This window comes from Mustela putorius, unplaced genomic scaffold (genome assembly GCF_011764305.1).
Source record: "Mustela putorius furo isolate JIRA1106 unplaced genomic scaffold, ASM1176430v1.1 tig00003850_pilon_pilon_pilon, whole genome shotgun sequence".
Classification (NCBI taxonomy): Eukaryota; Metazoa; Chordata; class Mammalia; order Carnivora; family Mustelidae; genus Mustela; species Mustela putorius.
The window spans coordinates 14,893,084-14,905,447 of record NW_025422002.1 but is presented as its reverse complement, the minus strand read 5'-3'; the positions used below and the strand labels follow the sequence as shown (position 1 = coordinate 14,905,447).

The 12,364-nt window shown below is 57.0% G+C and overlaps 1 protein-coding gene across 4 annotated transcripts in view; it reads left to right on the top strand.

The window, feature by feature from the left end:
- FBLN2 (fibulin 2) overlaps positions 1–12,364 on the top strand; it is an 83,986-nt gene that overhangs the window by 60,634 nt on the left and 10,988 nt on the right. For 2 of the 4 annotated variants that reach the window (XM_045063365.1, XM_045063366.1), the window contains 7 exons: positions 173–286; positions 904–1,005; positions 3,278–3,418; positions 7,554–7,688; positions 9,665–9,802; positions 11,561–11,704; positions 11,848–11,976. In XM_045063365.1, the coding sequence (XP_044919300.1) occupies positions 173–286; positions 904–1,005; positions 3,278–3,418; positions 7,554–7,688; positions 9,665–9,802; positions 11,561–11,704; positions 11,848–11,976 (903 nt within the window). The remainder of the gene's footprint in view (positions 1–172; positions 287–903; positions 1,006–3,277; positions 3,419–7,553; positions 7,689–9,664; positions 9,803–11,560; positions 11,705–11,847; positions 11,977–12,364) is intronic. The other 2 variants (XM_045063367.1, XM_045063368.1) reach the window with 1 other exon arrangement.

Genomic DNA, 12,364 nt, shown 5'->3' with positions numbered 1-12,364 from the left:
CTGGGGTACGTTGCTTTCTGAGCCTCAGTTTCCTCTCCTGTGAAATGACTAGGAGAAGATTAAACAAGGCAGTCTCTGTCCAATGCCTGGTATGGTGCCCTGGTTGTGAGAAGAGCCTGAGGCCAGGCTGAAGGCATAAGCTGCCCCTTCCTGTCCCCCTTGCCCCTGACAGACGGTGACCCCCCAAAGCCAGAGGCCGCAGAGGAGTCTGCACCGAAACCAGATTCCTCCCAGCTGGCCTCCAACACCATCCTGCTACCAGTGCCACAACCTAACACCTGCAAAGGTAACCTGGGCCATGGAGTGGATCTGGGCCGTGCAGGGGGCAAGCTCCCCAGTGCCAGGCATGCGCAAGATGGTCTCTTGCCAAAGGGGGGTTTCTGCTTTGGAGCTTTGGTTGGTCTCGCCTGTCTGAGGTCCGGAGTTGAGAGTGAAGCTGAGGAGGTGAGAGTGGGTAGGGGTAGAGCCTCGGGCCAGGATGTGACCCTAAGCAAGTCAGTTAGTGACTTTTTGCCTCAGATCCTATAATACGGAAAGAATAGAATCTTTGCTTGAAAAACTGTCTTGGAGACTGTTGTGGTACTGTGTGGAAAGTTCTCTTTGTTCTTCCTCTCTTCCCCTCTTCTTGTTCCTTCTATCTGCACATCCTTCCTCTCCTTCCTTCCCTGTCTTCTCTGTCCCCTCCCCTCTGGCAGCATCATGACGCCAGGGAGGGGTTTGGTATCTGAGTGCCGGTGGTGATGGGAGATCCCAAACATCGTCCCCAGTACCACCCGGCGTACGAACCCGTTTACCAGGGGACCTCGTGGAGAGGACTGGAGTTGGGATTCCCTGGCTCCCAGGCCCTCCTTGAGCTGGAGGTGACAAGCCCGGTGGTCTCTGATCTGTTTGGTTTTTCCTCAGACAACGGGCCCTGTAAGCAGGTGTGCAGCGTCATTGGGGACACAGCCATGTGCTCCTGCTTTCCTGGCTATGCCATCATGGCGGATGGTGTGTCCTGTGAAGGTGAGTACACCCAGGGCCACTCTCCTATGCACACCTGAGCTGGCCTGTGGCAGGGGCCCCAGAGTGAGGACGGGGCAAATGGCATGAGATGAGGGTGTTTTGGAGGTGAAACTCTCTGACTTAGTAAGGGAATAGGTCTGGCTGCTCTGACGGGAGCCCTAGATGGAGAAGCTGAAATAGCTCTTATCTCTCCTGTCACCATGCCCAGGTGTGTGCATGCCATCCAGGTGTTGGCACAGGTGTGTGCCTGCTGTCCAGGTGTAGGCACAGGTGTGCACACGATGTCCGGTGTATGCATAGGTATGCACATGCTGTCCAGGTGTAAGCACAGGTGTGCACCTACCATCCAGGTGTATGCACAGGTGTGTACCTGACGTCCAGGTGTAGGCAGAGGTGCGTGCCTGCCATCCACGTTATGCACAGGTGTGTACCTGACGTCCAGGTGTAGGCACAGGTGTGTGCTTGCCGTCCAGGTGTGCTCACTGGCTGGCCAGGGCTTCAGGCCTCTTCCACCTTGTTCTGCCATTCTCTAGAGCAGTGCTTCTCAAACTTCAGCATGCCACAGAGTCACCTGGAGGCCTGGTAACAGCACAGATTCCGAGAATTACACAGAGTCCCCAGAGACCGTCACCCAGTAGGACTGGGTGGGTTCTGAGAGTTTGTGTTTCTGGACAAGGTCACTGGACAGCACTCTGATGAGCCTGGTCTGCTTTGCCGAGGTTGGATTGTGACCTCCTTGTCCTTTTTCCAGCCATGTGCGGAGAAAGAGAAGGAGGGGAATACGTGCTCCCCATTGTTGTAATGCAGGACTCAGAGGTGATGCTTGTCACCCCCCTACTTGTCTCTCGGGGAGTTGGAGCCCCAGTTGGATGGCATGTGCTCAGTTCTGTTATGGAAACCAAAGAAGGGGCAGTGGATCTTGGTAACTCTGCATTCACCAAAGGGCCAAAGAGAGACCAAAATCATGTCCTGCTAAGACCAGGACCGGTGGGACTCTGGAAGACAAGGACCACCTGGTGTGAAACGGGGGCATTGGAACTGGCACCTGCTGGGGTGCTCCCCACAGTGAATGACACCTTGAGAGTAACCCAAGAGATCTCGAGACGACACCTCTTCATGTCTGGAGGCAGTACAAGCAGGGAGCTTGGAGATAGTCCAGGAAATGCTTTCTTTAGTTCAGGGTCAAGTTTAGGAGATGTGACTTTGGTGGGTGTCCACCAGTGCCCATGTCCCTGTCAGAAGCTAAAACCTCACAACTAGCCCTTTGGTGTTGAGACTATTCTGATGTCGATGAAAACCATCCATGTGCCCAGAGAGGGCAGGAGGCTGGTCCAGGGTGCACAGCATTGGCAGTGACTGGCAGACCTTTCTCCCAGGTGGTGGGGAGCAGATCTCAGGTGGCTTCTGGGTTTCCGTCCCAATCCCTCAGGGTCCTGAAGACGTGAGGAATGCATCTCTCCTGGGTCAGGACTCCTTTGGTCCCTGTCAGGCCTCAGGCCAGTGTCCGTGCCTGTCCCGGCCTCTGCAGGACCCCTAGCAGTAAAAGCTGCAGGGTCAAGGCCAGATGTTGTAGATGGCATTCTTTTTTTTTTTTTTTTTTTTTTTTTTTTTTTTTTTGTAGATGGCATTCTAATGGAGCAGCCCGCCTGGCGGGGAGAGCCTGCTGGGCTCCACCCTGTTTAAAATAATCAAATAAGAGTTACCAACCATGAAAACCCAAGAATTTTTTTTTTTTTTAATGACCAGATTTATGGTTTCTCGTCAAACTTCTGCCCACAAGGGGTTCACAGTCCTGGTCTCCCCATACACAGAGCACAGGGCCCAAAGTGCCCCAATGAGCTCCCCTTGTCCCCCAACCCCTTTTCCTATATGTGTCACCAGCTTGGTCCACTAGGCACTTAAGTTCCAAACCCCTGCCGTTGTGTGGCTCCCTTGGCTGCTGTGGAGGTGGAAAGTCTCCAGAGCTGGTTGGGAGACAGCCTCTACCTACTACCCCCCCACAGTGCTGTGTGCTCATGGGCAGGCTGCCTAGCCTTTCTGAGCCTCACCTTGCAACCTGTCCTCACTGGGGTTCTGGCTCTGAAGGCCTTTTTGACCGTACAATCTCAGACTTGGGCCCAAAGTCCAGGGGGAGGACTAATGCTCTAGGAGGCCCTGGGCGGGTCCTTGCCCCTATCTGGGTCTCAGTTTCCCGTTTCTGTCATGGAAAGCTCCGTGACAGGCCATATCCCTCTAATGGCCCTTCTGTTTTTCCTCCTGCGGCCGTCACTAGACCAAGACGAGTGCCTGATGGGCACTCATGATTGTAGCCTGCGACAGTTCTGTGTGAACACCTTGGGATCCTTCTACTGTGTCAGCCACACGGTGCTCTGTGCCGAGGGCTTTATCCTCAACATGCACAGGAAATGCGTGGGTAAGCGAGAGCACCCGCCTGCCACCACCGTCACGGCTCTCTGCTCTGCACCACGCCACGCCGCCACACCGTGGCCACATGCTAAAGGGCCTGCCCTTTGCATATGAGCTCTCAGCACCGCCGGCACCCCCCTTCCCCTGCTCCGTGTCATGCCCTACGTGTCCTGGTGTCCTGTCCTGCTGCTTCACCGACGCCCCTGGGAGGCTGCTTTACCTAGGGACATGCGTGCCCAAGAGTCAGAAAACAAATTCATGTGTGATGTGACTGGGTCATTGGAACAAGAAGACCCCATGTGCAGGCAGCAGGATGGAGTCCATGGGGTCTGGAGGTAGAGAGGCCCGAGTTTGAAGCAGGACCCCCCAGGAGCTCTGTGGCCTTGGACAATGTCTAGACCTCAGTTGCATTACCTGTAAAAAAGAAGGCATTGATCCTCCTTTGGAGATGATGGGACATGTGTGCAGCCTAGCACAGAGCTGGGGGCACAGTGAGCACTTGATATCAGCTGCTCCCTTGGGCAGGTGCCACTAGAATCCCCTCCAGAGGTGAATGGATGGAGTTGGGGTTGGGCAGACCTCGCACCTCAACTCAGTGTTCATTTGCTGTGTGACACCGAGCAGAGGTGCTCCCTCTCTGATCCTGTTTTCCTCGCCTCTAACTTTGGGGCCAGAGAACGGGGCAAGGGCTGTTACCCATCGGTACCCAGCTCCTGGCCTGAGCGTGGATATGGCCGGTGCTCCAAATGGTCCTTCCCTCCTGCCTCTTGGTGTATGTGTGGGCCAGGGGCTGGGGCTTCAGATGTGCCCCTGGGGGCAGTGAGGAGAGCAGACTTGATGCTCTCCCATGGCTCAGGGGTCTGATGTTTTCATGGAGGAAACATGATGGCCCTTAACACAGAGTTAGACCCAAAGCAGTAGGGACTTGGGGCAGATGGTTGGAAATGCTCCAGCAGAGACACAAGCAAAGGGAGAGGTCGCTCTCACTTGTGGTATCGGGACATACTCTCGTAGAAGGTGGCATTTGCACTGGTCTCCGAGGATGGATGGGACTTGGGACTCGGGAAGAGCATGCAGGGTGGAAGGGACAGCTTGAATAAAAGCACGGAGATAGACGCAGTGCAGAGTGTGTCCAGAGCACGCGATCAGAGCCCCGTCTGTCTTCTCTGTGCTTGGGGACCATGTCCAGCCCGGACATGTTCTCTTCCTCACCCTCTGCCGCTGGGCAGATGGGCCCACGGCACTGGGCTGAGGGGCGGCTGCAGACATGTTTGCCCCTGGCCTCCCGCTGATGGCACAACATGCACCCTTCCGAACCCGCTTCTCAGTGGCTGGGCATCTCTTCCTGTCTGGGTCATGTCTGTGTGTGGATGTCTGGGAAGGTGGATCCTGCCCGGGCCTGCAAGCACCCTGCACAGGGTGCCCTGGTCATGCCCGGGGGTGTGGGCTCCCCCAGTGGCCTGGACAGAAGACCTCATACTAGAAGGGGTCATTGGGGTGCCAGAAAACAGATTCTGGGATTAAAAGAGCAAAGGTATATTTCATTCAGCAAAATTTATGAGCTCATATTCTCGTTCTTTCCTGTCTCCCTCCTGTTCATTCTGCCCTGACGCCCCAGTGTCCCCTTCCTTCCTCCAGCTCCATTGACATGCTCACTTTAGCATCTGTTGCAAGTGTTCTCCCCATCTCTCATGCTCAGACGAGTACCGATGTCTTCTGCAGTTCATCTGTTAGCTCCAGGCTCAGCTGTGAAGCCCGGCTGGTGTGATGGGAGACCCACACCGGGGTGAAGCGTGTGCCCTCTGCGGCCCGACTGCCTGGATTCAAATCTTGGCTCTGCTGCTTTCTAGTTGCAAGAGCTCAGACGAGTCCATTAACCTCTCAGCCTCAGTTTCCCAGTCTGTGAAATGACATCACACCCGCCTTCGACATCACGGAGATTGAGTTAGTCCACTTAAAGAATAGTACTTGAAAAAAAAAAAAAAGAATAGTATTTGATGTCATTGTTATGACTTAACAAATGGGTTACACTGAGGCAGCCTGCATAGGTAGTGAGCTCCCCATCACTGAAGGTGTGTAAGCTGAAGTGGGATAGGGTGGAGCCAAGTCCAAAAGACTTCTAATGGATGAGTGACTTCTGCAGTTTGTCGTTTGTGCCCTGCCCTTTGAGGACCACCTTGGCCCCTGGGAAAAGTGTTCCAGGTGAGCTTTTCCACTAGATGATGGGAAGGAAGGGCCCATCCTGCAGCAGTGTGGAAAGGACACAGCTCTGGGTTGGGTGTCTGGGTTCCCTTCTTGCTGCTGCCATGTGCAGGCTGTGTGATTTCGGTACGGTCATGTCACTTAGTTTGTGAAACTGCATCTGTAAACCACCAGACCCCTAGCAAACCTCAGTGTCAGCTGCTATTCTTTATTACCGTGGGTCCTCCCAGGCTACAGAGGCTGTGGACTTGTTGGCCCTTCTGGGGTTGTGGGAACATCTTTCCTATAACCCCATCCTGGGAATCAGAAGTCTTTATGTTGCTCAGCCAAGCCTTCCCAGGAAACTGCTGGCCCGAAGCTCTCCCTTTCCCACCTCCCAAACTCCTCCATCTCCAGAGTCAGGGTGAGCCTGGACTGCGTGCCGGTTGGTCACCTGTGAGTTCGGGAGGGTGTCTTCCCCGAAGCCCTGTACCCCACGTCTCCACCTGGTCTCCATCATCCTCATAGGCACAGCTCCGGGGTCACTGCTCCTGAGAAGCAGCTCTGATGGGCCGGGGCTCCGAGACTGCAGCTTTTCTCCGCAGCATCTCTACTTTCCCTGTCCTTTCCCCATGCCGGGAGGGCAGTTCCTGAAGGGTGGGCACTGTGGCTGACACCCCTGCTTGGCCAGCTGGGCCAGGCACAGAATAGGTGCTGGGGAATGTGTGTCCAAGGGATGCCAGGTGGGGTGAGGAAGTGGCCAGCACGGAGCTGGCCATTCGCTCATACTCATCCTTAGCACCAGGCCTGGGGCGAGCTCTGGTGAATTCTCCAGTTCTCCTGCCCTCCCTTCTGTCACTTTTGGGGGGTTCTCCCCTTCCCAGTTGCTCATCCCAAGTTGGCTCTTGGCCTCTTCTCTCTGTGCTCTGTCCCCCCAGGGGACCTCAGCCACTGACCTCTTCCCATTTAGTGTTCCCACCTAGACCTCTCCCAGGAACTCCCGTGCATGCCTGGTCCCTCTGGACACTCAAACTTCACGCGTCCACAGGCTTCCCAGCCAGCCTCATCGCAGCCGTCCCCATCCCAGGCTGGCACCCCTGCCTGTCCAGCCACTCAGCCAGGAAGCTCTGTGCACCTCCTAGCTCCTCTTTCTTGCTCACCTCTCAGGGGATCCTGTCTGCTCTACTTTCACAGCATTTCCAGAACTGGCTTGCTGCTCCTCCCCTGCATGGGTGGTGATCCGAGCCTTGTCAAACATCTCCTGTTCTAACAGCCTCCATGCTAACTCCTAGAGAATTATACCAGCCAGGGGACCCTGTTACAGATGAGTCCAACCACTTCTCTCCTCTGCTGGAAGCTTCTATGGCTCCCACCTCCACCTGCATCCACGAACACACTCTTCTCTTCTCTCCCCTGCAATGGCACCTTCTCCTGGCCAGTTCTGAGTCGGCCTGGCCGGCTCCCCGCTCAGGACGCCGGCACCCACTGTCCCCTCTGCCTGGGATACCTGCGTGACTCATTCCATCAGCCCTTCACATGCTGGCTCGAATGGCCTGCCTGAGGATTCCCCCCGGACCTCCCTGCTGCTCCCTCTGTTTCTCACCCCCTTCACCCTGCTCTGGCTTTTCCACTGCACTTATGACCACCACTCTCCCTACCTGTTGCTTGTTTATTTATCTGCCGGGGCCCCTAGCAGCGATCTGTCTTGTTCACCGTCAGATGTACCCAGGGCTGAGAACCATGCTCGTGGGCACAGCAGATGCTTGATAAATCTTTGTTGAATGAATGGCTGCATAGACAGGTGGACAGCAACTGCATGTGGCTCTCTGGGTGGCAAGGACCTTGAGGCCTTGAGGGTAGGGCTGGCTGTGTGGGCCCCGAGGTCCTGGCACCCCTCGCCCCGCCAGCCCCTGCCACTCCCACCCCCGCCCCAGTACCTAATGGCTGCGCTCTCCCTGCAGACATCAACGAGTGTGTGGCGGACCTGCACACGTGCAGCCGGGGCGAGCACTGCGTGAACACCGTAGGTTCCTTCCGCTGCTACAAGGCTCTCACCTGTGAGCCTGGCTACTCCCTCCAGGATGGAGAGTGCGAAGGTGAGGAGGGCCCTGACGTGGGCCGCTGGAGCCCCCGCCTGATGGGCCCTGCTTCTTGCTCCGCCCCATCCCTCCCTCTCCCCGCCCCTGTCCCCTCCCTCACCCCGCCTACCATCATACCGTGACCTATCCTGTCCTGCCCCCACCCCACCCCTTGACCCGCCCCTGCCTGCTCAGAGCCTTCTCCCTCTGGCAAGCTCCAAGCACTTGGGTTTCTTGCCAAGCACTTGGGCAGAGCAGGGCATCTGAGGCTGGTGGGGGGAGGCCAGAGTGTGCTTCCGGCTTTGCTACGTTTGCTGGCATCTGGGGGGTCAAGTTATTCCCTCACCATGCCTTGGTTCCCCTGTCTCCACACTGCGGTGAAGCTCTGCAGAGCAATCATATATGTGCCTTTCACTGGAAAATTCTAGCCTCCTAAGAAGAGGGAAAATTTTCATGAAACCATTTCAACAGATGCTTCCTGGGCTGCTTTTGATGTGCCTGGCAGTGTTTTGGATGGCGGGCTATGGGCTGGGGTGTGGTGTCCTTGTCCTTGAGCTCCGGATGAGGGAGAATAAGCAAACCTGGAGGGCAGGAGTGGCAGTGGGCTGGGTGTTACTTTAGGTGGGGCGCCAAAGAGGCCCTCCTTGGAGGTGAGATCCCAGGAATCCAGATCTGCAGGATGAGAAATTCTGGGAGGGGCTCCAGGCAGAGGGAACTGCAAAAGGGAGGGCGTCTGGGGAGAAGAGAGATCTTGGCGTGGCCGAAGACCAGAAAGTCTCGGGTATGAGCAGGCTGGGAGTGTGCAAGGAGGGCAGGGTCGGCCGGCCCCATCCCGGAAGACGCTTGGGGTCTTCACTTTCTTGACTAAAAATATCCAGAAGAGCGTCACTGAAGAGGTAAGCCCTACAGACGTGCTGGAAGCTGGATGAGAAGTGGCCCAGAGGTTGAGCGTGAGCTCAGGGAGGTGGATTAGCAAGCCCTACTTGGGGCCCTGAGCTGGGCGTGGAGGGAGCTGGGAGGAGAGGCGAGCCCTGTCCCCTTTGCACACATGTGTGCACACACAGACCTGGGGCCAGCCCCCTCCTGAGGACCCTGCCGGGATGGGGGGCGCCAGCTCTATGGACCTGTCCCACGCCCTCTGCCCCTCTGTCATCAGGGACAGGCCACCACCTCCTTAGACCAGAGTGGCTGCCTCCTCAGGCATTGTCTCTGGACGGGGGCCACAACTGGTCCATAGTTGGGTGCTTGGAACCCAGCACAGGGCCTCGCAGAGGCCGGGCTGCTGTGAAACAGTGGTGGAAGCCTTGAAAACCGACAGGGGAGGGATGGAGGGAAGGACAGGTGGAAGGACTGCAGACAGACTCCCATGCCTTGGTCTGGCAGTCAGCCCTGCCGTGGACTCTCCATGTGTCACCTTTCTGCCTCCTGCCTCTGTTTCCCCGTCTGTCGGAAAGGCCAGGTGTGCAGCTGCAGGAGCCTGAGGGAAGGTGCAGGGCCTGCACTTTGTAAACTGTGGGGTACTGCACAGAGGTCAGGGGCCATCAGGGACTTGCTCTGTGCCACAGAGCAGGTAGGGGACAGCGGTGCCTTCTGGATCCGGCAGCCTCCAACCTCCGTGCCACCTCCTGAGAAGGCTGGACACAGGCCCCTGGGGACTTGGGCCCTTGTCCTCTGCCCTGGGAGCCCAGAAGCTGGAGAAGGCTCTGGCCTGTGCCCTGAGCTGTCAACCATGTTCGTGCCTCCATCCCCCCAGTTTAAGATGACGTTTGTCGTGGTCCCTACTTCCTGGGGTCGTTGGGAGCATTAGGTAAAGACAGTTATGTCAGGGTGCTGGGGACAGTGCTGGTACTGCAGAGGAGCTGAGGCGCTGTGGCAACGGCATCATGCTACTGGCCCAGGTCCCAGCAGTGATGTGCTCTGCCACTCCCCCCCCCCCCACCAATGATGGAGGAGACCAGCCCACTGGCCCCTGACATCCTGTCTCTGTGTGGCAGACATAGACGAGTGTGAGCTGGGCACGCACAACTGCCAGGCGGGCTTCATGTGCCAGAATACCAAGGGCTCATTCTACTGCCAGGCACGCCAGCGCTGCATGGAGGGCTTCCTGCAGGACCCCGAGGGCAACTGCGTGGGTGAGCGGGCTCTGCAGGGGCTGTGGCAGGGGGGTGGGTGTGGGGTGGTGGTGGGGCTCCGGGAGGCCTGGCCCCGGGAGGCACTTGTGAAACAGAACTCTTGCTCTCCTGAGCTGCTTGACCCTGGCTGAGTCCCTGCTCTTGTGGCCTCAGTTTACCCTTCTATGGGATCAGACCACATGAATGTGCATCAGAGGTTTCTAACTAGCTAGCAGTAAGGAATATTTTTCTCTCTTGACATGGCGCGCACACACACACACACACAGAGCTAGAACAGAGAGTCCACAAAATGTTATCCTACTGCACATGATACTTGCTGACATTTCTGTTTGTAAAAGAACATTAGTGGGACCTAGGGGTCAATCTCATGCTGCACTCAAGGGGCAAAGACCTGCTGTTTGCAGATGGTGGCCTAGTTGTCCTCAGGTGGTCTGAGATCTCACACTCTCCCCACCTTTCTTCACCTCTGTCCCCACGCTGCTGGCCTGCAGCCTCCCCTTCCCTGGGGCTGCTGACAGCGTCGGGCCCAGAGGCAGGACCCATGGCATCTGCAGCCGGCATGGTCAAGGCTGTGCTCAACTCTGTGTGTGGGGGCGGGCGGGGAGTGAAGGATGCAGAAGGAGAGGTAGAAAGGCGGGCATGTGTGCAAGGCCAGTCCCTGGGTGTGAACAGAACCCTGGGGTGTGTTAGAGCGCAGCTTCCTGCCCACACCCTTCCCTGAGTGGGACAGCTGGTGGGACAGGCATTGCCATCTTACAGGGAAGACACTTAGGGACAAGAGGAGTGTTGGCTTGATCTGAAGCCTTTCTCGACACTGCAGGGGTCCCTTTACCATTCTGGGAGCTGGAGCTGTTTCTGGGGCACCCCCTTAACAGCTCCTCACTCTGTGCCTCTGGCAGTGTCACAGGGATCCCCAGGGGTGTGGGCACGAGAGGGTCCCTACGATCCTCAGCTGGGGTCGGGGCAATGTGGGGTATGGTCTGCCAAACTGCCAACAGTTCCTCAGTGAGTCTTTGGTGGACAGTGTTATCAGAGCAGCTACTATGTGCCTGGTTTAGATGTCAGGGAGTTATAGCACCTCAATGAAATGTCTTAGAGAAGGGACTAAATAAAAGCACATTTAAGGAAGTGGCAATTATTCAAAGGTGCTTTGATAAATAATAAAACAAGGAGAGGATTAAATCTTAAAGGGAACAGCTATACACTAGAATGGTTGGGGGCCTCCTTGAAGAGTTGACATTAGGGCAGGGACCTGAGTGAGAGAGAGACCCAGCCATGCAAATATCAGAGGGCAGTGTGTTTGTGTGTGAGAGAAGTGGGGGGACAACAGGTGCCAAGGCCCTGTGGTGGGCTGGGGGCATCTCGAGTTGATGAGGAGGCCAGTGAAGCTGGGGCAAAGGGTGAGGGAGAGATGGAGGATGAACTTGACAGGTTGGTGGGAAGAGCCAGAGCAGGGATGTGATTTCTTGTAGTTAACCTACAACTCAGCTCTCAGTTCTGTGGAAGCCACTGCCTTCAGCCACCGCATCAGGGCAGCTGTGAGAAGAATGTCGGAAGAGCTCTGTGGGTGCTTAGATTCTTGAAGGAGAAGGCCCTGGGATCAGAGGAGACCGTGATGGGACCATCTAATTGTGCAGCCCTGTCCTAGGCTGGTCTGAATCCCCAAACCGACCCCCTCCCGGTGTGGCCCTGGACTCAGACACCAGGACACGGGGAGGGGTTGTGCCAGGTTCCCTGTTACTTCCGTCCCTTCTGTAGACATCAACGAGTGCACGTCGCTGGCCGAGCCGTGTAGGCCGGGCTTCAGCTGTATCAACACTGTGGGCTCCTACACGTGCCAGAGGAACCCTCTGCTCTGTGGGCGCGGCTACCACGCCAACCAGGATGGGACCAAGTGTGTGGGTGAGGCCAACCACCTCCCTGCCCACCTTCTGCCCAGCCGGGGGCTTCCCGGGTTCCTTGGCCCACAGGTGGCCCTGGCTGGGAGAGCCCTGGCCACAGGGAGAGCCCTGGCCTCAGGGTGCCCTGCTCACCTTCCCTGGCAGACGTGAATGAGTGTGAGACGGGTGTGCACCAGTGTGGCGAGGGCCAGGTGTGCCACAACCTCCCTGGCTCCTACCGCTGTGACTGTAAAGCTGGCTTCCAGCGGGACGCCTTCGGCCGGGCCTGCGTCGGTAGGTGGGCGCTGGTGGCCGGGAGCCCCTCTGTGGGGTCCGCCTGTCCCGGGCCAGCCCTCAAGCTTCCTCCTCCCTCCTGCTGGCCCTGCCCTCTGCCTTGCTCTGCTATTCCTCTTTGCTCTGGTCTCCTCTGCTTCTCTTGGCCATGGTCCCATCACCATGCTTTCTTGCCTCTTCCTGTGTCTGTCCATCCTTCTGTCTCTGCCTCAGCCTCTTTCCGACCCACTTGCTGCCTTTCTCTTTGGCGCCTGCTCTTGTTGCCTCTCCTATTCCCTGTCTAGGTTCCTCCCTTAATCTCCTTCTGGGTCTCTGTGTCCCTGTCCTCACCCAGCCCCCTCTTTTCTACCCCGGGGGTGGAGGGAGCTGGCCCCCAGGCCCCTTCTGC